General features: G+C 47.6%; 1 protein-coding gene and 2 long non-coding RNA genes across 3 annotated transcripts; 2 read left to right on the top strand and 1 right to left on the bottom strand.

The window, feature by feature from the left end:
• The first annotated feature begins 253 nt into the window (after nucleotides 1–253).
• LOC106148490 lies at nucleotides 254–1,640 on the top strand. Its single transcript, XR_001233989.1, has 2 exons — nucleotides 254–760; nucleotides 1,532–1,640. It is a non-coding gene; the product is annotated as an uncharacterized LOC106148490 (long non-coding RNA).
• A 258-nt stretch (nucleotides 1,641–1,898) lies between these two features.
• On the bottom strand, nucleotides 1,899–2,939 carry LOC102003306. The gene is made up of 2 exons (XR_259250.1): nucleotides 2,850–2,939; nucleotides 1,899–2,009 (listed from the first exon to the last, which is right to left on the bottom strand). It is a non-coding gene; the product is annotated as an uncharacterized LOC102003306 (long non-coding RNA).
• Nucleotides 2,940–3,027: 88 nt separating this feature from the next.
• On the top strand, nucleotides 3,028–23,512 carry Trim35 (tripartite motif containing 35). The gene is made up of 6 exons (XM_005373737.2): nucleotides 3,028–3,479; nucleotides 12,395–12,490; nucleotides 16,121–16,351; nucleotides 19,024–19,046; nucleotides 19,812–19,930; nucleotides 20,863–23,512. The coding sequence occupies exons 1-6, from the start codon at nucleotides 3,045–3,047 to the stop codon at nucleotides 21,438–21,440; spliced, it is 1,482 nt and encodes a 493-aa protein (XP_005373794.1). The 5' UTR covers nucleotides 3,028–3,044; the 3' UTR covers nucleotides 21,441–23,512.
• The last annotated feature ends 1,113 nt before the right edge of the window (nucleotides 23,513–24,625 follow it).

Below are 24,625 nucleotides of genomic sequence, written 5' to 3'. Positions count from 1 at the left end.
AAGTTACATCCATTTACTTACGAGTTTATCTTCTTTTAGTTCTACCATTTTCTTTTATAGTTGAGGAAAAGAAGTCAGAAGAGTAGTACTGTACTAAGCCCCCAAACATGTCATTGACTAGTGCTAGTGCTACAGCTTAGAGTAGATCTCTTCCACATTTCCATGAATGCTGGAGAAACACACTGGGAGTGGTGGCATACACCTGTACTCCCAGCACTCAGGAGGCTGACAATTGCCACAAGTTAGAGGCCAGCATGGGTAACATAGTGAGTTCAAGCCCAGCCTAAGCTACCCAGTAAGAGACACCCTGTCTCAAAAAAAAAGGTGGAGAACCTCATTGGTTTAATGTTAACCTTTGTGTTGGAGGTTAAAAAATACACATATTAACAAGTATTCTTCATCTTTCTTTTGACTTATGGTCTCATTCGGCATCTGTGGTAAAACACCAGCAGAAGAAAATCTGTTAAGAACAGATAGCAATACAAACCACCTCACCAAAAAAAGGGGACACATGTAAAAAACAATGGAAGAAAATGAGACCAGAGACAAGATCTTCCACAGAGGTTCCTGGAACACAGAGTTTATCAGTTCTACGTGTGGCATTTTTGGATATTGCTGTTAAGATTAATTTTTGAACCAGTAACCCTAACTGGAGACCTGACAACTTGTTGAGTAGGTAAATCTAGAATGAGGTGTCCCAAACTTTAGTGTATATGAGAACCACGTGGAAATGCAGGTTCCTGGGCATCTCCTCCAAAAGGTGAGTAGATAAACTGGGCCCAGGAATCTCTTTTTTGGGCAGTAATGGGGATAGAACCTGGGGCCTTTATACTAAACTATACCCTGGTCCTTTTCTCCCCTTTTTAAAATTTTGAGACAGGGTATCAGTAAATCTGGATAAATTGCTGGGTTCCAATTTGTGATCCTTCTGCCTTCGTTTCCCAGACTGCTGGGATTACAAACGTGTATCACCATGCACAATGGATAGTGGAATCTGCATTTAGAAGGTTCCCGAGGAAGCTGGGCATGCATCTGTAATTCCAGCACTTGAGAGGCTGAGGTGGGAGGATGACCATGGGTTTGAGGGCAGCTTAGGGTACAAAGCCTACCTAGACTATATAGTGAGACTCTGAGAAAGGAAAGAAGGAAAGAAAAAAAAAAGAAAAGAAAGAAGGAAAGTCTTATGGCTTGTGTCTAGATGTTCCCCTAAAGCCTCATGTACTCACAGCTGGGGCTTTTCAGAGGTGGCAGGATCTAGATAGAGTGTGTGATGCTGGGATCAAGAGTGTGTGATTACTAAATTAGTCCACTGACTGATTTGGCATGGCTCTGGGAGTGGATAATGGGAAGACCTTCCCTGGGTGTGAGTGCTACCCACCCTAAGGGAAGGTAGCCTGGACAGAATATAAGGGACAGAAAGAGGGCTGCTGGGGTTGTTTATCACTGCTTGCTATTTGGCTGCTTTGCTGCCTTTCACAAACTGTTTCTTCTCTGTATACCCCTCTGCCATGCCACCCTGCCTTGGAGCCAGCCAACTACGAACTGAAACCACTACCAAGTACAAGCCAAAGTGAACTGTTCCTCCTTTAACTTTGGGTGTTGGGTATTTTGTCTCAGCAATGAGAACAATAACAAAAAAACAAAAAAAAGAAGAAGAAGAAGAAAGAAAAGAAAGAGAGAAGAAACTTCCCCAGGTGACTGTGGGAGGGGCATGAATTACATACAAGAAACACTGAAAGCTGTAAGAATTAGTGATACTCATCTTCGAAAGAAGGACTATTCTGAAGAAAGAAGGTGTAAAGAACTGTGAAGGCTCTGAGATTTTACCCTACTTGCAAGTCAACAAGGTAGCAGGCTGCAGATTCATAGATGCTGGTAGAAGACATGAGACTGCTGGGTCAGAGAACGAAGGCCAATTTATTGCTAATGATAGTCACGGCATTCGGGGAGCCAGGTTCCTGAGCCTCATTTCCTACAAGTCTGTAAGATGAGTGATACCACAGGTTGCTCTAGAAGAGAGAAACCGAGAGTTTAGGAAACCAGGATGTTAAACGGGGAGTAAGTCCACTAGACCTTTGCCTGGAGGGAGACTATTTCTACCTTCCAAAGGTGTTCGCCACAGAAACATCAAAAAAAAAAAAAAAAAAAAAGAAAAGAAAAAAAAAGGTGTCAGGAAAAGACACGCAGGAGCGTGATACACAAGTCGTCTGGCAGCAGAGACCAGGACTGGAGGCGCGTCAAGCGAAAGGTGTCTTACATCTGAAGGCTGTAAAATAATCCCAGTGAAGCAGCGATGGAGAGTTGGAGAGATTCTGCTCGTCATCGATGGCAAGAGTTGTGTGGTTCCTCGTTCCCCGAGCTCACTTTGCTTAAATCCTTAATCCCTGTTTCTAAGGGGTCCTGCCTGATTTCATGGGCACTTTCCTATTTCTTTCACTTTAATCTTCAATATATCATGGAGACAGGAGAGATTACAGCCATTTTACTCACGAGGAACAGGGTCGTGAGACTGTGAGTCATCATCACCCCAGGCCAAGAACCAGTGCCTGTCACTACCCTCTTTCCTCGAGTGTTTTTCCCCGAGGCCGGGATCAGAGCGACCAAAACAAGTAAAGGAAGGCTACAGAGGGGACGCGTCACTAAGAAACCACTACTAGCTCTACGGGGTGAGGTCACTAACGGTGTCTTAAGAACGCGTCACTACCTCGGAACTGGGAGGCTGACTCCCGCTTTTTCCCACCTCGTAGGCCTGAAATCTCCAGGGACTGGTTAAGGAAGGGGTTCCTAGACTTCCCTTCCCACTACAAGGCGTAACAGCTGTCTGGCGCTACCCTAACCCTCCAGCGCACCTGGGAAGAGTCTGCCGTGCTTACGTCACGGAAGTGGGGCGGAACAGCTCCAGCACGCCCCTCGCGATTGGCCAGCGCTGCCGTCGCTCAGCGGTCCGACCGGAAGGGGTTAGGCGACGCCCTGCTCTCCGCTTCTAACCGCCAAAAGGGTGGGAGGGGCCGGCGTGAAAGTTGCCGGAACCCGCCTTGGAAGCGATGGAGTTGAGTCCGGTCTCGTTGTCTGGGCCTTCTAGCTCTTTCAAGGAAGAGCTTCTATGCGCCGTCTGCTTCGACCCGTTCCGCGACGCGGTGACGCTGCAGTGTGGCCACAACTTCTGCCGCGGGTGCGTGAGCCGCTGCTGGGAGGTGCAGACGGCGCCCTCCTGCCCGGTGTGCAAGGCCCGCGCGTCGCCCGGCGACCTGCGCACCAACCACACCCTCAACAACCTGGTGGAGAAGCTGCTGCGCGAGGAGGCCGAGGGCGCGCGCCGCGCCGGCCACCGCTCCCCGCGCCTCTGCCGCCCGCATCGCGGCCAGCTCGGCTTCTTCTGCCTGGAGGACAAGGAGCTGCTGTGCTGCCTGTGCCAGGCCGACCCCCGGCACCAGGGCCACCGCGTGCAGCCGGTGAAGGACACTGCCCACGACTTCCGGGTAAGACGCCCCGCGCCAGCCGCCCGGCACGCTCCGGGGGCCGAAGCCGGACGGACGGCCCAGCTTCCTGGGGCCCCCGGGACCCCGCCTGTGCGATCTGGGTCCCTACAGCGGTGGGAGAAGAGACGTAGACCGAAGGGAGGGCGGGGGCTCCTCGGCCTCCCCGGCAGCCCCGGCTCCTGGGGGCCCAGCCTGGCACCCCTTTTGCCGATGGCCTGTGGCCCGGGTCCCTGTGAGCAGCACACGTGTGGGTGACGCACGCGGACCCTCGAGCTGGACACACTCAGCTTACAGTGGAGCAGGAGCCCAGCGCCTGGCCTGGATCCGGAGCCTTACGATTTCCCCAGCACAGTCGTCACCTTCCCGAAGTGGCACCGCGGTTTTGTGGCGGTGGGGCGAGGCCCCTGGCCCTAGCCAGCTGGTTTATTCTGGATCACTCCTTGAGCATTCTGATGCCTGGAGTTCCAGTGGTGTAAATAAGGCAAGGAGCAGCTTACAGAGCGAAAGTAACGTTTGGAGAAGTCTTTGTTGTAGGAAGGAAAAACGATCAGAAAGTAAGGGTTCAGCTGCCTCAGAATTTTTTAAAACACTTGACTTTAGCCCTTAGAAATACTATTGTATTCTGGCAGTTTTTGTTACTAAATTTTTAAAATAATGATACTGTCTTAGTTTCTTTTCTCTTGTTGCTGGGAGAAAATACCCAACACCCCAAATTAAGGAAGGGAAAGTTTATTTAGCTTACTGTTTGTGGAAGTTTCAGTCTGTAATCAGATGGCTGCAAGGCAGGGTGACATGGCACAGGGGCAGCATTTCAAGGAGGCAGAAGACAACAAAGCAACAGAACAAAAAAGGTGGAGGAAGCAAGACTCTTTTCCTCCCTTACATTTTTTTTTTTTTGGTACCAGGAATCGAACTCAGGACCTCGCGCTTGCCAGGCTGGCACTTGTGCCACTGAGCTATATCCCTGCCCCTCCTCTCTTACATTGTATGCTGGCTACCCACCCACTCTTCCACAAGCTGGGGATGCCTACAGAGTAAGGACCCTGGCCCCCTGCTGACTTCAAAGTCCTAAACTTCTCAAGTTGACACAATGTGTCAACCATTACAAGTGTGAAATACTAAATTTATTAATCGCCTACTATTATATAGGTCAAACCCACAGTTTGGAGAACAGCTGGTTAGCTTCCAGGAAACCAAGTTTATTGAAAGAGAGGTACTTCAAGAAACCTGGCAAACATGGCCTCCACGATTCCCCCTCCTCTCTTGTTACACTGCTTTTGTAAGCGATGTCAAATTGTTGACAGTTTCATACATGTTTTGACACAGTTCAAGTAAAGGGGCATGTAGGGGTGCTATCACTATGCGTGATTGAATGAGTATGCCTATTACTCCTGCCACCATATTTGCTTAATAGTGGTCCACAGCAATGGTTTCCCATATCCACTGGCTGAAATGCTAGGTCTTGATGTCAGAAGGCTGAAGTAGTGGGTAGCCTGGGGACTGGCGTGCTGGTGGGGGAATGGATTGGCTAAGTCAGATGAGGAGATGGACAGGAAACAAGCAGGAAACATTCAGGCAGAGGACCAAAGTTGGGACCTGGCCCGAATTCAAGAGCCCTAAAGCACACAATCTAGAGACAGCCTCCTGTTAATCAGTAGATAGCTTATACAGCTAGGTCCCAGGGTGTTATGGCTTATATCTGGATATTCCCTGAAAACCTCATGTGCTCATAGGTGGGGCTTTTCAGAGCTGGCTGGATCCTGGGGTATGAGATACTGGGATTAAGCGTGTGTGATACTAAATTAGTGTACTGATTGGAATTACTTTAACGGAAGCTTCATCTTAGGTATGGGTAGCACCAAACAATAGGCTTATAGCCTGGATGAAATATAAAGGGACAGAAAGAAGGCAGTAGTTCACTGCTTGCTGCCTTCTGCCTGCCACGCTGTGAGCTGTTTCTCTTCTGCAGTGCTCCTCTGCCGTGCCACCTTGCCTTGGAGCCAGCCATTTATGAACTGAAACCTCCACAGACTATGAATTGAAATAAACCTTCCCTCCTTTAACTTGTCAGTATTTTGTTTCAGCAATGAGAAAAGTAAAACAAAACCAGTACTTAAGAACATGAGACAGACAACAGTTTTCACCCTCAGGGAGTTTGCAGAAGAACCTGAGGGAAGTGGAGGTGTTAGGTGACTAGGGTGAGGGAAGGCGCTTCAGGAAGAGACAGCAGCATATGCAAGTGTGGAGAAGTGGGACACCTGACTGTCCCGATAATTTCAGAGTAGTCAGAATGATAATGGAGATGCAGGCTCAGATTTTACCCTTCAGCTTAGAGAGCTCAGGGACCAGCCACAGGGTTTTGCTGCCAGATCAGTGGGCACTCAGGGTTGTGGCTGAGAGGCAGGGAGTGGTCTAGTCCTGGATCTGAGGAGTGTGCAAGCTGAGTGTAATCAACTTGGTGTAGAGTGTGGCTTGCTCATTTACCAGACAGCCATGGTCTGAGGGCCCTTCATGTTCCATGACCTGCTTGGGGATTGAGGCTACCCAGGTCCTTCAGTCAGAGCCCCTTGCCTTGGAATTTCACATTTCAGAGGGGAAGTCAGAGTCAAAAGACAGGTTGCAGCATGTGGTGGTCATGGGAGAAGCAATGTGGGAATGCTCTCCCCACCTCCAGATGAGAACAGCCTGAGTCAGAAACTGCCCTATTGGCTACGGGGAGCTCTGAAAGTTTCTCAGAGATGACTTCGTGAAAAGATACGTTTTTTTTTTTTTTTTTTTTAAATCATTTTATCCCAAGTTTGAGGCCAGTCTGATTATCAGAACTAATAATCACATGGGCTAATACTTTTTGAGTACTTAGTTTGTGCTAGGTGTTCTTAAGTATTTATATGTTAAAAAAATTTAATGTTCACAAAATCCTAATACTATATGTTCCTATTACTGTTGTGATAAATTGGCACAAACACAGTGGTTTAAAATAGCACAGATTTATTATAGTTCTGAGGTTAAAATTCCCGAATTCCAGGTATTGACAGGGCTGTATTCCTTCTGGAGGTTCTAGAGAAGAGCATATGTCTTTGCCTCCTCCAGCTTTTGGAGGCCCTCTGCTCCATCTTTAAAGTGCATTATTCCAACTTCTGCTTCTATTGTCACAAATTGCCTTCTTCAGCTGATTCTGCTAGATCCTTTTTATAAAGCCCCTTATAATTACATTGGGCCCAAACAGGTAATCCAGAGTACACACATCAGGATCCTTAATTTAATAATATACAAAGACGTTTTTGCCACATAGAGTAATATATTCATAGTCTACATCTATGGGAGAAACATTGTTCAGCTTGCTACAGGTAGGTACTGTTATCCTCATTTTACTGTATAGTGTTATACAGGGTAATGATACTGAGTTGCAGAGAGTAATGGGTCCCAAATTTTAGAGCAAGTAGCTATAGTCTTCACCAGGGTGTTGTTCAGCTCCTACTCTGGTCATAGGCTTTGGGAGCCGCTTCTCTCATCCCTGCTGGTTCCCTGCTTTCAGAGCTCTATGGGAAGTTGGCTTTGTAGATGTTCAGAGGTCTGGGTGGCTATTGGCCACTGTCAGTGGGATGAAGCAGGTGGATTGAGCAACTGCTATGTGCATTGTGTGTCCAGTAAAGGACAGAACAGCCCCAGACATTGCCTTGGTGGAGTCCAGTAGGCACACTAATAATTTGGAGATTTTAAGCCAACATTTTTATGAAGGATGGTATAAGATGTGATGAGATACTGTAAGAGGAAGACCTGCTCCTGTCTGGTGAGACATAGAAAAAAAGTCAGGAGCTGATTTCACAGACACTAAAGGCTCAAAGAAGTAAGTGAGGGACAGCGAACAGTGATGGTAGGGTGTAGGGCTGGGGACCAATAACTCAAGAATGTTCTGGAAGGAATGAGGAAGTCCAGGCCACATTCTGCAGGGCACCAAAGGGCATGTTAGGGAGTTGAGGTATTGTCCTAAGTGCAGTAAACATAATGGATGGACCAATGAGATTTTAAAACATGACAAATAAGTATTTAAAATAGAGCTCTAGGAAGAATATTGATGCTAGGAAGGACCTTATAAAGACCTTCAGTGCAGTGTTTCTACACTGTAACAAGGGTCACAGTCTTAAAAGTACTCTAGCAGTGTGGCTTAAACATGTTATTACTTACATGTACACAAACACAGAGCTGCTATCAATTCTTGCCTATATCACATATATGCAATTAAACCCAAAAAAGTTGATGGCTTAAATCCAAGCAAAACTAAAGTCAATACAATTCCAGTTAAAATCTGATTTGCAGGGTTTTATTGTGCTGAAGAGAAATCTCTGCTCTTGGCCAAGATCCTTTTGATTAATTCTGTCTTTGTTCTGTTGCAAGTGATGACTTGCCAACCATTTCTGTTTGAAGAGCTCTGAAACTCAGGTGATCTGCCTGGCCTACATTTGGCTCCAGCACATCCTCCTGTGCTGAGTGTATTTCTGTTTTCTCTTGGTGTCTTGTTCCCTTTCCTTGTCTTTGAGACACAATACCCAATACCTGCATCTTTAAGAAATAGTTTCATTTTGGTTCATGTTTATGTGGTCAGCTGGTTTCAAGGCAGGACCATGTGGCAGAAGGGGGCATAGCAGATGAGAAACCGCTGATGTCATGGCTATAGGGAAGCAGAAGGGGAGGATCTGGGAGAGAGATAAACTCTTCCAGACCACATCTCCTGTGACTCATCCCCCCACCCCCCAACAGCAAGTCAGCTATAAGCCCCATAATCTGGTCACTTTCCAAAGGCCCCACCCATGAATGCCAGAGGCTCTTGGAGGACATTTAGATAAAGAAACATAACATTCTGCCCCTGGTCCCAAAAGACGCACGTGCATACCTTTATGCAAAATTTATTCCATCTCTAAGAGTTGCCAAAATCCTAACAGTTTCAGCATTGCTGAAAAGTGCAAGTGCAAAATCTCCTGAAACATAAGGCAAACTCTTAGCTGTCAACCCCTATAAAATCAAAAAAGTTAAACACTGCTAACTTAAAATGGCACAGGGTACACATTCCCTTTCTAAAAGAGAAGAGTAAGGGGTTATAAACCAGTGGGACCAAAGTATGACCAAAGGTCTGCAGTGTGAACATTAATTCTTGTAGGTCTATGTCCAGCACCCAGGGCAAGTTGTGACATATAAATTCCAGAGGGCTTGGGCAGCTCATCACTACACTGCTGATGGTTGTAGTGCTCATGGCATCACTCTTGGCCGGGCTTTGGTTACTCCTTGTGGCTTTCCTCAGATGTTCCACATTCCTGACTTCTCCAGCTTCCGGGGGTCTCTACTGAACTTTTAGTTTTCCTCTCACAACTTCATGCACTGCCCTGTTAGGGGCACATTACTTGGCTTCGCAGCCCTTCTGAAATCCATGTGGAATCCTCTCTGACCTCACATCTCATGCATTCTGCATGCCTGTAAAACCAACACCATGTGGATGGGGCCAGGGTCTGCCACTGACTCCAGCAGTAACCAGGTGCTTTTGCATCATGACTGCAGGGGCCTCTGAGTGCCTGGAGAGCTGAGCACTGTGAACTCAATCCCAGGAAGCCTATTTGCTGTTCAGCCTTTCTTCAGGATTCCCTGGGGCTCTTTTCTTTAAAAAAAAAAAAAGCTTTCACTTTTTTACCTTTGAGTCTTCAAAGAGTGAGATCTTTGGGGTTCCTCAAATGCCCTCAAGGCATTCTCTGTAAAATCCCTGTAAAATATTTGATTTCTTTTTAGTGCTCATCTTTTCAGCAATGAACCTCTCCTGTGTTCCAAATTTGCAGGGACTTCTTTCTGGTGAAACTCAAACTTTTAAAATCACCCAGTGGTGCCATTTGTTCTTGATTCTCAATGTAGAGCTGCCTAAAGGCCTCAGCAATATCCATGTTGCAGCCTGAATGTTTGGCTGCCTTGAAATTTCCTCTGCCAGATAAATTAGTTCACTGCCCTTAATTTTAATCTCCTGAAAAGTTTCAGAACATGAATAAAATATAGACAAATTTTCTGCCACAGCATAACACACATGGCTTATAGTCTGCCCGTGCAATCCTTGTTCCCAACAGAAACTGCTTGAACTGATCTTCACCTTCTGCCTTTTTATCACCTTTCTCATCTTGTGAGCTCTGACCAGAATCTCCCCTTAATCTCAACGTACAGCATTCTAGGGCTTCTCTAGCCAGCATCTGCAAACTCTTCCAAAATCTTCCTCTGAGCAATAACAAGAGCTTCTGAACCACATGGTCAGGTAACCTCACAGCAACACCACCACTTTTCTGGCATCAGAATCTTAGTCACTTTCTTCATTGCTGGGATAAAATACCCAACACTGACAATTTAAGGAGGAAAGGCTTATTGTGGCTGTTTTTAGGTGTTTCAATCCACAGTCCTTTGACATCAAGGCAGGAAAGCATGGCACAGGGGCGTGTTGATAGGGAAGCAGAGAGAACGAAGAGAGGGGCTAGGGAGGAAGATAATCCCTTCTAGGTCATGTCGTCAGTGATCCATCTCTTTTCCCCTAGGCCCCACTCCTAAGAGCAAGTCAGCTATAAGCCCCATAATCCAGTCATCTTCCAAAAGTGGGTATCTCCCACCTATGAGTACATGTGGCTCTTGGGGGACATCTAGATACAAACCATAACACATTGATAGTCCAAGACCATAGAAGTAATGTAGCTTGGTGTCCAGTAAGCTGTTAACAAATCTGTGGGTACTGGTGCTAAAATTGGGGGAAATGAAAGCATGTATCAACTGCTTATTAGGTGATTCGGAATTGGTTTTTGTTACTGTGTTCTTAGGTCATCATTGAATAGAAATACTAATTTAAAACACTCCAAAATACACAGACCAAACTCACAGGGGACTGTGTGGAGACAGTTGTATTTTACTTATAAAAAAATGGAAACTTGGAGAAATACAGCCACTCATTGAAGGAGAAATGGAGTTACTTGTTGTAGGACAGGAAGTTGAAGGGTAGTGTTCTCAGATCGGAAGTCAGATTTCTTTGCATCTTCCACAGCAGACCTTCCTGAAACCCCTCCCAAGTCGCAGGCCTCTGAACTGCCTTATCCAGATCCCTTTCTTATCTGTCTCACAGATAAGATGATGGCCATTTCCTGGTTCTTGGCCCTTCGTGATGCAGATCATCACCCCCTGCTGGGGTTACCTTCTTAGAATCAGTCTGAATAAATCATACCTAAGGGTGTTCTTCTTGCCTTGTAAGGCACACAGAGTCTTCATGGTGCATAGAAGACCATGGAGACATGGCCTGATGGTGTTGGCCAAAGAGCCTCAATCCTTGAGCAGTCACCCTCAGTTAGAATCAGTCTGGCAGAATGGTTACTCTGTGATCACCACGTGGCAGCTGACTTCCATTCAAGCAGTCCAGCAACGAAGAGCAAGGCTAGGTGTATATGGTGTTTTGTCACCTTATCTCAGAAGTGACATAACCACGTTCCGTTGGTTAAACACAAGTCCTTAAACCCAGCCCACAGGAAAGGATACTGGAGCCATTTGAGAGGCTCTGCACTTCGTTCTGCCCCAGGCCACCAGTGATTCACATCTCCATCAGCAAAATGCCCTCCTACTCCCCAGGATCACTAAACATCTCATGCTGTTGCAGTACCCTCGAAGAGTCCAGGCTCATAATCCAAGTCAGGTCCAGGTGAGGATGAGGCTTTGGAGGATAACCATATTGTCTAGCTGCAACATTTGGCAGTTTAAACAACGGTCTCATCCCTGCAGCCACTCACACAACTTGGGCTCATATGCCAGTTCTGGGGGTCAGCGGTGTCCCTTTTTTCTGTTTCACATTTCCATCTAAAAGGTAGGGCAGACATTACTTCACAAATAATGTGACATAATTTAAGAACCCAACTAGCATGGTTCCTGGCACTGAGTAAGTGCTGGTAGTCATATAATTAATGTTACTAGAGTCATTTTTATCATTTTTCCAAAGAAAAACCTCAAAAAGCTTCTTAGAATATAGAAAGTGCTGGGCATGGTGATACATACCTATGATCCCAGGCATGGGAGGCCGAAGCAGGAGGATCGCTGTGAATTTGAGGCCAGCTTGAACCTATGTAGTGAAATCATGTCTCAAAAAAAATGTTTCAGACATACGTGTGTGTGTGTGTGTGTGTGTGTGTGTGTAAGCAAGTGAGAGAGAAAGAAAGGGAGAGAAGGATAATGATAGACCTCAGGTACAAAAGGTGGGAAATCAACCTAAAACTCATAGTGGCTCTTTAGGAAGTCCGACTCAACAGTTAAAATTTTAAAAAACAAAAGCTGCTAACCAACGTTTGGATGTGATGATTAAGCAATATTAGAAGGCAGGAGAGAGTGGGAGTAGGGCGGGGCACGTTTAGAGGCAGCCTCAGTGAATATCTTCACTTCGTGGTAAATGACTGAATCAGCTCCTGTTGTCAGACCTACGCATTATGACCGCAGACCATTGTGGTTCGAAGAACTGCAAAGGAAGCCCGTGGCCATGTTGTCTCCATAGGCGCCCCATAGCGCAGGGACTCAGGGCACAGCCTGGGCTAGCCGTAGGCCTCAGCAGCATGCCCTTCTCAGCTGGACCTGTGACCAGCCTGTCAGACCAGGCCCCTTTACCTCCTCAGCCCTCTCTCCCTGCATCACCTATACCCACAAACAACAGGGCGCTGGATTAGAGGACACCCAATGGGCCCTTTATGCTATTAAATAAAGGGCCGGTCCAAAGCCAGAACTGCAGTTACCATTCAGCTATGCTGCAGAGCTTGGCATAGTAAATGCGGTTGTTACGTTCATGTCAGAGTGGAATTACAGCTGTAAATGTGTGTTGCCCTCCCTGCATGGCCTCCAGCCCTGACTTGCCTGCCTCCTTCTTCTCCTGGCAGGCCAAGTGTAAGAACCTGGAACACATGCTGCGGGAGAAAGCCAAGGCTTTCTGGGCCATGCGGCGTTCCTATGAGAACATTGCCAAGCACAATCAGGTGAGTAGGGGCTCGGGCTGAGAGGGGAGGGGGGACAACCAGGGAAGTCAGGGAGAAGCGAGCAGGGTTGGCCCTGGCTTTGACCGATGCCACCCACAGGGGGGCTTTTGACTCAGAGTCGGCCTTCCTTAGTGCCGATGGCCTTGTAGAGCCAAACTGTTGGGTACTGGCTGGGCTTCTCAGCCTGTCTAAGGACCTGGGCGTGGTCACTCCAGCAGCCACAGGTGTGGCCTGAAAAGCCACCTATGCTGTCTGTACTGTGACTTAAGCATAACCTGGTTATGGGCATATCACCGTGTACTTGTGTTTAGGCCGATAATGACCTGGGACTCCTTAGTGGTTCCTGATTTCCTTTTGGTTTCCATGTCCCTTGTATGAACAGTCCTGTCTCACCTTCAAAGCACACCAGGTCAGAACTGCACTGCTCACCTGGCCTCCTTCCTGCTTTCCCTGCACTGGAGTGATTTTCTGGAAAAACACACCATCATTCTACTCCGGCTGCCCTGGCCTCTCTGTTTCTTAAACTAGGCAAGTCTGTTCCCTGGGTCCTGTCCATAGCATCTTTGCCATTAAAATCTCAGCTCCCCTGTCCCTCCTGAGAAGCATTCCCCGATTACCCTAAAAGAGCCCTTTCCTTTCACTTGGTGTCATGTCTCCTTGGTGTGTGTTCCCCAAGACATTTCATTACCTTTTTGATCTTCTCTCTTCTGACTATAAAGAGCAGGCACATAGTTTATTCCCAGTATCTTGAAGTTCTTGGCACACAGTAAGTGGCCAATAATAAACTTGTGGCTCTGGGTGAACTCCATGGACAGATGCTAATAAGGCTTTTTCCAAGCCCAGTGGTTGACTTTGGGCGTATAGGCACAGGAGGGTACAACCCAGGGCAGCACTGAGCAGCCTGAAGCAGGTGTGTCAGCCTTGGCTGGGACCAGCTGGGCAGTGATTACTAGCAGCAGTCACCTCAGGAAGTACCAGACCAGAGCCAGGGACGTACTCAGAAACAAGCTTGCTTCCAGCTGGAGGGCCAGAGCAGGGAGAGGTCCCCACGGAAGATCTACTTTCAAATCTAAGCCTGTCTTCAGACGACCTCTACCAAACTAATCCTCAAAAGGAAAAGAGGACAGTTCGTTTTTACTGCAGTTGTTTAAACATTCAAATAATACATAGAGGCATCCAACAGAGAGAAGCCATCCAACATTTCTGGTGTCTCAGAGACCAACAAACTGACTTAAGGAATTTGCACTTTTTCAGTAAATTATTTTGCCGAGATAGTTCAGACCTATAAACATATACTGAAGTTCTATCCAAGAATGAGATTACCACCCTGCATTTCTGGAGGTCAACTTTAGAGTTGTTTTGCTGGTCATTGTGATGGAGTCATGGGGTTTCATATCTGCCTTTTGACTTCATCTCTTCTGTGGCCAAATCTGTGATCTCTTCTTGACTGGCTTGCTGTGGACAGGTTGGACTGGGGGTACAGGGGGGGTCTGTTATCTGCCCAACCCAGGCAGTGGACGTCTCTGAGGCTTTGTGTAGAGAGGCATGAAGCCTCTAGAATTCCAGCTTGATTGTTGCTTTTCCTGTCGAAGTCCATGAATCCAAGCTGATGGTAAAGTGTGTGGCTCAGTATTTAGCCCTTTACTGTGAGGCTCTCGTGACCAGTGGTGACAGAGGCTGGAGTTGCCCTGACACTTGCTCAGTCTTCCTACCTCACCCTGTTCTTTTGCGTCCTGAGATAGAATCATCTGAAATTCCCCTCTGTCTGCCACATATGTCACCAGTCCTTTTAGCTTGAAGTTTCGGCATATTATCTGTTCTCGTTTGCATTTCTTTGCTAATTGGTAAGTTCGTACATCTTTTCACAGCACAGTAAGTCCCCAGCTTACATTCGAGTTGCAAACTTTCACAGCTACAAATGGAGCTCACATTGTGACATTCATAGATGCAGATAAATTGTGGAAATAGCTCACGTGTCTACTGGACATTGTCACAGTTGTACCGCTGTGTGCTCCCTGTACAGTGTGACAGTGTATAGTACAGCGCTAATCAGAGCCCAGGAGCCCCGAAGCAAGAGGAACAGCTGTGGTGATGTGGAGGGGGCTGCTTGGAAGCCCAAAGCAATATATATATATATATTGTATATTTGTGGCAAAGGTGTGTAAGACTCACTTGTTGGACTTAGGAGTGAACCTGACTTACGAACATCCTCCTGGAAAGGAACTCCTCTATAACCGGGGACTTACTGTACCACTTTCTCAGTGAATGCCAGTTCATGCCCCCCTCGCCTTTGTGGGTGCTGGAGATTGAACCAGGGCTTCGTGCATGCTGGGCAGGTGCTTTACCACTGAGCTGTACCCCCAGCCCTAATTTATGTTCCTTTTTATTCTTGGAGTAGTTGTCTTTTTTTCTAGTGGATTTGTACAAACGCTTGTTCATCAAATAAGTTTGTTGCAATTTTTCCTAGTTTGTCATTTCTTTTTCCCTGAGCTGTTGTTACTTTTTTTTTTTTTTTAGCTTATTTTCACTTTTTCAGTGAATCCTTTCATCATCTTTTCAGAACTATGTGTATATTGTACTTTTAGTCCCAAAAATGAGATTATAATTTGCCATAGCTGAGCCCATATTTGAAATTGATTTTCTGATAGTTGTCTTAGAGTTATGTGTATATGTTTAGCTTTATTAATAGTCTTTCCATACAGACTTCATGATGTTATGGTTATATGCAGTTATCTCAGTCTTTCAGCCTTCTCAGTTTCATATACCAAGAAATGTCTCTTTTATTCTCAGATAAGAAATAGTTGCTTTTTCTCAGTATGTTTTTGTCCTCAACTTCTGTCTTCTTGTGGTTATGATTTGGAGTGTGCATGTTAAATTAAATACTTCCTATTGTTTTAGAAAAGTCTTTGGACCAGACAAATTAAAGTCCTAAAATCTGTAGGTAAATAATTTTTAAAAATTGTGCTTGTATGGCCATGATGGTGCATATCTGTAATTCCAGCACTCTGGGAGGCTGAGGCAAGAGGATCACAAGTTTGGGCCCAGACTGGGTAACTTAGCAATGTAGAGAGACCCTGAGTCAGAAAAAAAAAAATAAAAGCAGGCTGGGGGTGTAGCTCAGTGAGAAGACCCTGGTCCAATCCCTATTACCACACGAAAAAAACCCAAAAAACAAAAAACTGTTATTTGCAAGAAACTGGTGTGGTGGCATACACCTATAATCCCAGCAGGATTGCAAATTTGAGGCCAGTTCAAGGCCAGTGAGACCCAGTCTGAAAAACCAGAACAACAATATTACTTTTGTGATAATTCATTTCTGTGATTCAGGAATTTTCTTGATGTTGTGCAACCAAAGACGATATAGAACATTCTATGTTGAAGAGGTGATCGGATTAATGGTGTCTTCTATAGGCAGTGATTTCGTTTTTCTAAACTTCATCAAAACAACTCTTTAACTTTCTCATTTGAAACTTAAATTGCATGCTCGTCAAATATTACATTGTTGTTTTATCTCTAGAGATTCTACATAGGATTCCTTTAGCACATAGAGTTCTGACTGCAGTCTGCTGGTCACTGGCTGGGGAGTAGCTGAGAATCCCATATGTAAGCTTCTCCTACTCCCTGCTACAGGTAGAGGGTGCCTGGCTGCAAGGCCGCATCCGGGAAGAGTTTGAGAAGCTCCGAGAGTTCTTGAGGAAGGAGGAGCAGGCCACCCTGGATGCCATGACCAACGAGGCCAGACAGAAGCAGCTCCTGGCTGACCAGAAGATGAAGCGGCTTGAGGAAGAGACTGAGATGCTGGCCCATGAGATCGAGCGGCTGCAGGCGGAAATGAAGGAGGACGACATTTCTTTTCTCATGGTAAGGAGCTCAGCGTCCCGACTCAGGGATGGGACCGGGTGTTCAGAAACCAGGCAGCCTGGCCAATCCCCATGTCCCACGGCTTCCCAGCACCTGGCCCACAAGAGCTAACGTTGATAAGCTGTTTGCATCAGAGGCTGGAAAGACTGACAGAGCAGAGCCTGGGAGCCTCTCATCTCTCCCCGCTTCTCCTGCACTCACTTTCATTTATTTTCTGTTCTTTTAAAATGGAATCTTTGAAAGTTACTCAGCTATTGGAATTTTTTTATTTAAATATGATGCCCTTGTAGTCTCTCTTGTTAAGAAAAGGATGATTCTAGTCTTCCTTTAATAGTGTTGAATTCATTTTTTTGTTTCATTTATTGGTTTTGTCACTGCTCCTTACAAAGAAGTTTCTGTAACTCAAAAGCTGGTTGATAAATCAGTCAGGAAACCTATCAGGGTATCTCCTCCCCCTGCAGAGAGCAGACATCTCTGGGAAAGGGGGTCTGTCTAGCAGAGTGGGGAGGGTCAGCGCCATCAGGCAGGGTGTCCCATCCTGGCTAGGACCTCTGTGGGTTATCTACCTCCTACAAAGCCTTAAACCACCGTGTCCCTGTCCCCACATTAGCCGATTACGGAATCACTGGATGGGATTAAAAGATGGGTTCCTTGCCAGTTCTGTTGAGGAAACTAGGAGTGTTGTCCTGTCCAGTCTCCAGTGTGCTTCCAGGAATGCTTTTGTCTTATAACTATGTTTGTTGCTGTTGTTATACAATTTGCATACTATGCTACAACATTCACTCATTTTTTAAATTTTACTTTTTAAAAGACAGGCTCTTGCTTTGTTACCCAGGTTGGCTTCAAACTGTTGGGTTCAAGAGATCTTTCTGCCTTAGTCTCTTGCGTAGCTGGAACTACTAAGGCTTACAGCCACTTTGACTTCATTTGCCCATTTAAAATACACAGTTCACCAGTTTTCAGTATGGTACAGGGTTGTGCAACCATCACGACTGTCTGTCTTGGGATATTTCATCACCCTCAAAAGGAAGGTCTGTACCCTTCAGCGATCACATCTCAATCTTTCCTCCCTCATCCTCTGGCAGCCAGCTATTTTTCTAGATTTGCCTATTCTAAACATTTCGCATAAATGGAATCTTGTAATATGTAACCTTTCGTGGCTGGCTTCTTGCATTCAGCATGTTTTGAGATTTTATCCATATTACAGCATCTATTAGTACTTCTTTCTTTGTTAAAGAACATTCCATTGTATATTTTATTGGTTACATTGATGGTCATTTGGGTTATTTCTACTTTTTCTTTCTTTTTTTAAAATTCAGTACCAGGGATTGAATCAAGGGCCTTTACACTGCACTGTATCCTCAGCCCTCTTTTTAAAATTTTGAGACAAAGTCTCACTAAGTTGTCCAGGATGGGCTTGAACCTACTATTTTCCTGCCTCAGCCTCCTAAAGTGCTGGTATTACAGGCAGGTGCTCCTGGGCCTAGCTTACGTTTTGGGTTTATTGATAATAAACATTCATGTACTACTTTCTTGTGGATCTGTTTTCATTTCTCTTGGGTATATCTAGGAATAGATTTGCTGGATCTGAAGTACCTTTAGTTTAACTATGAGGATTTGCTAGGCTGTTTTCCAGAGTGGCTATACTGTTTTATATTCCCACCAGCAGTATATGAGGAATCCAGTTTCTCTACATCCTTGCCAACTCTTTTTTTTTTTTTTTTAGTAGCTATGCTGTGGAGTGTGAGGTGGTGTGTCAGTGTGCTTTTGATTTGCATTCCCTGACGACTAGTGGTGTTGAGTATCTTTCATGTGCCTATTGGCCTTTGTAGCTCTTCTGTGGAGAAGTGTCTGTTCCAACTGTTCGTCCATTTTTTAATTGGGCTGTCTTTGTTGTGCATTTGTAAGAATTCTTCATCGCTTTGATCCACTTTGAGTTAATTTTTTATATAAAGTCAGGCTCCAACTTTATTGTGTTACATGTCAATATCTACTTGTGCCAGCATCTTTTTTTTTTTTTTTTAAAGATGGTTCTCTTCCCCATTGAATGATCTTGACCCCTTGTAGATAGTTGAGAGTAAATTGAGGGTTTATTTCTGGACTTTGAATTCTGTTTCATTGATTTATATGTCTGTTTTGGGATTTTCTGGTGGAGGAGTAGTCCTGGAGACTGAACCCAAACGAGACCTCATAGCAAAGCACTCTACTGCTGAGCTACGTTCCTTGCCCTTTTTATTTTTTTTATTTTGAGACAGGGTGTCACTACTCAAGCTAGTGTCAAACCTGTGATCCTCCTCCTGCCTCAGCCTTCTGAGTAGCAGAGATGGACAGGTATACACTACTATATCTGGCTGTATGTCAGTTTTCATGTTAGTACCATGTCCTCTAATTTCTGTTGGCGAGTAAGAGCCATCCACGTTTGTTCTTCTTTTTCAAGATATTTTGGATAGTCTCAGTTCCTTGAATTTCCATATGAATTTTAGAGTCAGTGTTGTAGTTTCTGCAAAGAAGTCACCTAGGACTTTAAAGAGATTACACTCAATCTGTGTATCACTTTAGGCAGTATTGACATCATAACATTGTTAAATCTGATTTGTGAACACGGGAGGCATGATTCCTCTTGAGGTCAGAAAACTCACACACTTTCTCTGTGTCTCTGTTTTTTCCTTCAGAAACACAAGAGTCGAAAACGCCGGTAAGTTGCCAGGTCTTGTGGAAGGGAGGGTAAGAGCAGGCCAAAAACCTAGTGGTGCAAATTCCAGTGGCTCCAGGGCCAGGCAGGTAGTGCAGTCGCTGGGTGGAACCCGAGGGACTGGGGCGCTGGCAGGTGAAGAGTCCTTCACAGCACCTGTGCGGGCCAGTATGGCGGTGAGGAGTTGTTTTCCCTGGGTGGAGGGTCACCATCCCCTGTGCAGGGAGGAGCGTTGTGCGCACGGCTCACGTTTCTCGGTGGTCCCCCAACATTGAGGGGTTTGGCTCACTTCCTTGCTCTCAGACCCAGGACACAGCCTCAGGATACTGATGGCTGTTGGGTTCCCTGGGATGCATAAGAAAGAACTGTGTCCTGGTCTGAGTGGTTGAGAGACCAGAGAGTGCTTTGGGTGGTAGTGAATTCCTGTCACTGGAGGTATTCGGAACGGCTGGGTGACACTTTGGCTCTGTTGGACTAGAGCGTTGTTAAAGTTCCCTCCAGTTCAGACAGCCTGTGACCAGAGGTATGTGCCTTCTGTCCACAAGGGTGGCGGCCCTGTCGGAGAACCTCCTATTTGTATTTCTCCCAGCTGGGGTAGGATGAGCCTTCTGACCAAATGCGGGCGTGGTGTGGCAGCCAGATAGGCTCGCTGCCCAATCCAGGGGATGGTTTTGGGGAAGATGACTGGGAATTGAGACCCGAGGCAAGGGGACAAGTCCAGCGGCCCAGCCCCAGCCCTGCACACCATGCCCGGTCCTCCTTTCCCAGGCTCTTCTGCACCATGGAGCCGGAGCCTGTCCAGCCAGACATGCTTGTTGATGTCTGCAAGTACCTCGACTCCCTCCGGTACCGGGTCTGGAAGAAGATGATTACATGTGTGGAATCCGGTGAGGACCGCGGGCAGGTGACCCGGGCAGGGGAAGCACTGCACACTGTGGAGGGGGCAGCCAAGCTGTCTCTGCGGGCTCCGTCTTGTCTCCCAGCTGGCCCCCTCCAGCCTCTCCCAGGCATGCCTGACGACTCCTGTCCCTCCTGTCTGACTGCCCCAGCCCCTCTGGCCAGCTCCTTCCTGGGCAGAACCTGACCCTCTGTCACCTCTTCAGAAAGACGAACTCTCTCCTTCCTATTCAGAACTGTAACACGTGTGACGAGGGACCTCATGCAGGGTCCCCTCTCCCAAGGTGACCGCAGCCCATGCCAACCATCATGGCCTGGTGTATGTGTCAGGGAGGGGATGTCATGCTTTTTCTAGGATACCGCAGTCTTGTGAACATGATGAGTCCCTGCCTCTGTTAGTACCTCTGGTTGCTATCACAAAGGACACAAATGGAGTTGCTTCAAAGGACAGAAATTTATTCTCGCAGCCGAGGTGGCGGCGGGGCCATGGTCCTTCTGAAATTTGTAGAGTGGGCCCTTTTCACCGCTTCTGGCTTTGGGGGCCTGGTTGCATTGCTTGGCCGTCCCTGGCTTCTGACTGCAGCTCTTTGACCTCTGCCCTCTCTGTCACGTGATGACATTCTTCCCAGTGTCGTTGCCACTTTTCCTGGAACAGTCATGTGGGACCAAGGGCCCACCCTACTACAGCCTGAGTTCATCCTAACTAATTCCATTTGTGTCAGCCCTGTTCCCAAAATGGCTACATTCTGAGGAACTGGGGCTTGGGACTTCCTGTTATGGGGACCCAGTCCAGTCCATAACGCCATCCGCCTGGCAGCACCCTGGGTGCCTAGATGGGTGGAACAAAGGTGGTCGGTCAGCCAGCATGGCAGAAGGGGTGTCGTGTTTGCTGACCGTCCTCTTCCTCTCCCCCTGCCCTCAGTGCCCTTCAGCCTGGACCCCAACACGGCAGCTGGCTGGCTTTCAGTGGCTGACGACCTCACCAGCGTCACCAACCACGGCTACCACGTGCAGGTGGAGAACCCAGAGCGCTTCTCCTCGGCGCCTTGCCTCCTGGGCTCCTGCAGCTTTTCGAAGGGCTCTCACACCTGGGAGGTGGCCCTGGGGGGGCTGCAGAGCTGGCGGGTGGGTGTGGTGCGGGTGCAGACGGAGGAGGGCGCAGAGGGCCACTCGCTTAGCAACTACCACGACATGCGCTCCGGCTTCTGGTACTTGTGCCGCACACAGGGCGCAGAGGGGGACCACTGTGTGGCCTCGGACCCGGCGACGTCCCCCCTGGTCCTGGCCATCCCACGCCGCCTGCGCGTGCAGCTGGAGTGCGAGGAGGGTGAGCTGTCCTTCTACGATGCTGAGCGGCACTGCCACCTGTACACCTTCCACGCCCGCTTCGGCGAGGTGCGGCCCTACTTCTACGTGGGGAGTGCGCGGGACGACAGGCCCCCTGAGCCTTTGCGTATCTGCCCGCTGCGCATCAGCATCAAGCAGGAGCTGGACAGCTGAGCAGGCCTGGGCCTCGTCTTGATGCCCACCCCGGCCTGGATGCCTCTGCCCTCTGCCTTCGGGCAGCGTTCCCCACAAACCCTGTCCTGTCTGGGTTTTGCCCCTTCTCCATAGTAAAAGCCCCCAGGAGGCCTCTTGCTGGGCCCAGGCTCTGCCCGGAGTTGGGGTGCCTTCAGGGTGTGAATATTCTGAGCCTCACTCTAGGACTTTGCTTCAGGAAGGGGCCTGTTTGTCCTGCACTGTAGGTGTCACTATTTCCCAGGTTTGGTGAGGCCTGTCATCTGGATGACTGCCATTGGAAAGACTTCATCACTGTTCCCAAGAGAAGCGGGGAGGCTCCACATTGGGCCACCGAGGGCCTGGCAGGAGGCAGGGCAGCAAGGAGGGAGTACGGCCAAAGGCTTTGTCATAGTTCTCTGGGAAGCAAAGGCAGGGTGCAGAGGCTTGGGATGGGCCAGTCTGAGTAGTTGCAGCGGGTTCTGGGGTGTAGAGGCCGCCCCGGAAGGACTGACAGTTGCCCAGGAGAGCCCTGGGAAGCAGGTTCAGGAGGCAGTAGGGGCCGGACGCTGGGCTGGTAGGTGTCAGGGGATTGGCTGGCTTGGGAGGGGCCTGTGGAATCCCCAGGTCCAGCGCTTCAGGAACACAGTAAGAGCAGCGCAGTTCGTGCAGGGCCTTGCGGTGGCTTCGGGGCTCAGCTTGCCTGTCGCCTTCGGTTACTGTTTAAAACTGCTGCACAGGTCTCACCGGGCAGGCTGAGGCAGAACTCACTGGCCCTGTTGATCAGCTCTGTTTTTCTGTTTATATTTGAATAGACAGTTTCCTCAGAACCAAGGGTTCCAGAGCACTTTTCTTCCCACACGGTCTCAGTTTCCTCACTGGTGAGATGATAGGACTGGCAGACAGTGTCCTTATATAATTGCCATGGAGGAGGTTCCTCCGCTTAAGTCTTTCCGAGGTCTGAGAAGGGAAGGAAGGAAGAGGCCCTTTGTAGTTAGGAAGAAGAAAAGGGGTGCAGTCTGGGGGCCCCACGACTGTGACCCAAGACCCAATTGCGTGGGATGGGGAGGCAGACACCCTCGTCTGTGCTGCTTTCTTGTCTTCCCTTGCTTCATCCGCCCGACTGCTTTGGCACTGCCGCCTCTTGGGGCTCCTTCTCTCCCCCTGCCGTGTGCCTCCACCTTTTCTTCCTCAGCCTGCAGGTAGTTTCTAGTTGCAGCCCAGGAAGCCAGACAGTAAAAGCAAACATTTCACCATGGGTGTGGTACTCTAACAGGTCACATTCCCAGCCAAGGATGGGCATCCTACCTCTTGCCTGTATCCCCCACTTCATAAAAACTGACATTTTAAACACAGTATGACCCATGCCCATTAACTGGTTATCAATGTCTTGTGCACATTGGTTATGTAACAAGTGGGGGGTCACGGGGAGGGGCCAGGTTGGAGCTGCCACTGCGATTCCAGCCAAGTTGGGAGAGCAGAGGAAGTTGACCACTGGCCCGTGCGTTTCAGGTGCTCAGGCCCAAGAAGGCCCCTGGCAATTCGGGAGCCAAGCAGGTCTGAGAGTGTACGCCTTCTGCTATTGAGTGTTTACCTGTCGTGTACAGTTTCTGTATAGTGAACTTGACCTGAAACTACTTTGTTATCATAGAGTTTAAAAGTGTTTTTATTTTTACCTTCGATGCAATTTTTAAAAAAACATTAAAGATAATTTGATCTGGATACGGTGATGCACATTTGTTATCCCATCACTGTGGGAAGTTGAGGCAGGAGGATCACAAGTTCAAACCCAGCCTGGGCAACTTCGGATAGCTTAGGCTTTTTCCAAAAAATAAAAACTATACATTCTTTTAATATACGTTTCAAGTTCGTCCATGTTGTAGCATGTATTTATTCCTTTTGTTGTAATATTGAATGGAATGATACTACATTTTATTTATCAGTTGGTGGGTTTTGGCTGTTTCTGTTCTTGGCTCCTATAAGTAATACTACTGTGAACATTTGTGTACAGTTTTTATGTGGACATGTCTTTAACTCTTTGTGGTAAATAAATACCTGGGAGTAGATTCGCCAGATCACTTGGCAACTCTGGTCTTTCGATGAACCGCCCAGCTGTTTCCCAGTGCGAGGTCCCGTGTTCTGCTCCTGCCGGTGGTGGGCGAGGGCTCTGGCTGTCTTTGCCTGTAGTTAGCTGTCGTCCTGGCCAGGGTGGCAGGTGGCTCCCTGGGCTTTGATTTACATTCCCCTGGTGGCTGACACACTGAGCATCTTTTCATGTGTTCGTCATTTGTTTGTCTGCTTAGGAAAACTTCAGAGCCTTTGCCCATTTTTAACTGATCATTTGTCTTTTTATTCTAAGTACAAGTCTGCCAGATGTCTGACTTACAAAACTTTCATTCTCTGGGTGGTCTGTCACTTGATATCCTTTTAAACCTAAACTTTTTTTTTTTTAAATTTTAATGCTGTCCAATTAATTTTTTCTTTTATTTGCGTATTCTAGCTTTATTTGTTTATTTTGTTTTGGTGGTATTAGGGATTAAACCCAGGGACAGTGCCACCGAGTTACGTCCCTGTCCTTTTTATTTTGAGGCAGGTCGCTGAGTGGCCTAGGCTGGCCTGGAATTTTGGCTCGTCCGGCCTCAGTCTCCTGAGTAGCTAGACTTGCAGACCTTTGCTCTCTCTCCTGGAAGGTGAAATTCCAAAAGAATGTGATCACTGGCTAAATAGCAGAACAGTGGGAGGCCTTCCCGACCCTCATGGTTAGTGATGAGCCAGGGCAGGAAATTTCCCCAGCACCTTAGACATTAACAGAGCTCCCCAGCTGGCTCTTGTCCCCTCTGCCTCCTTCATCGGCATGGACCCTGCCGGGACTCTGGCTGCCACTGTGTGCTGCTCCCCCTGAGGGACGCGCTAGGCTTCTGCATGGAGATGTGTAAAGGCAGCAGCCACATCACTGTCACCTCTCCAGCCCTAGACCAGGAATGTTGCTGGGGCAGAGCTGACAACGGTGTGGAACAGATGTCTGGTCACGTACTACCTAAGGGTGTGAGTCAGCAGCAGGCCACATAGACAAAGGTGGTTCCATAGATTGTAATGGGGCCGAAAAGTTCCTGTCATCCGGTATTTTTTCCTCGGCCTTCTCTTTGTTTAGCTGTTTGAGTACAAAGATGCTTTACGTGTGCCCATGG

This window comes from Chinchilla lanigera, unplaced genomic scaffold, assembly GCF_000276665.1.
Source record: "Chinchilla lanigera isolate Chin_1 unplaced genomic scaffold, ChiLan1.0 scaffold00002, whole genome shotgun sequence".
In the NCBI taxonomy this organism is placed as follows: Eukaryota; Metazoa; Chordata; class Mammalia; order Rodentia; family Chinchillidae; genus Chinchilla; species Chinchilla lanigera.
Note: the sequence above shows the minus strand (reverse complement) of the source record. Positions and strands in the feature narration are given on the sequence as shown.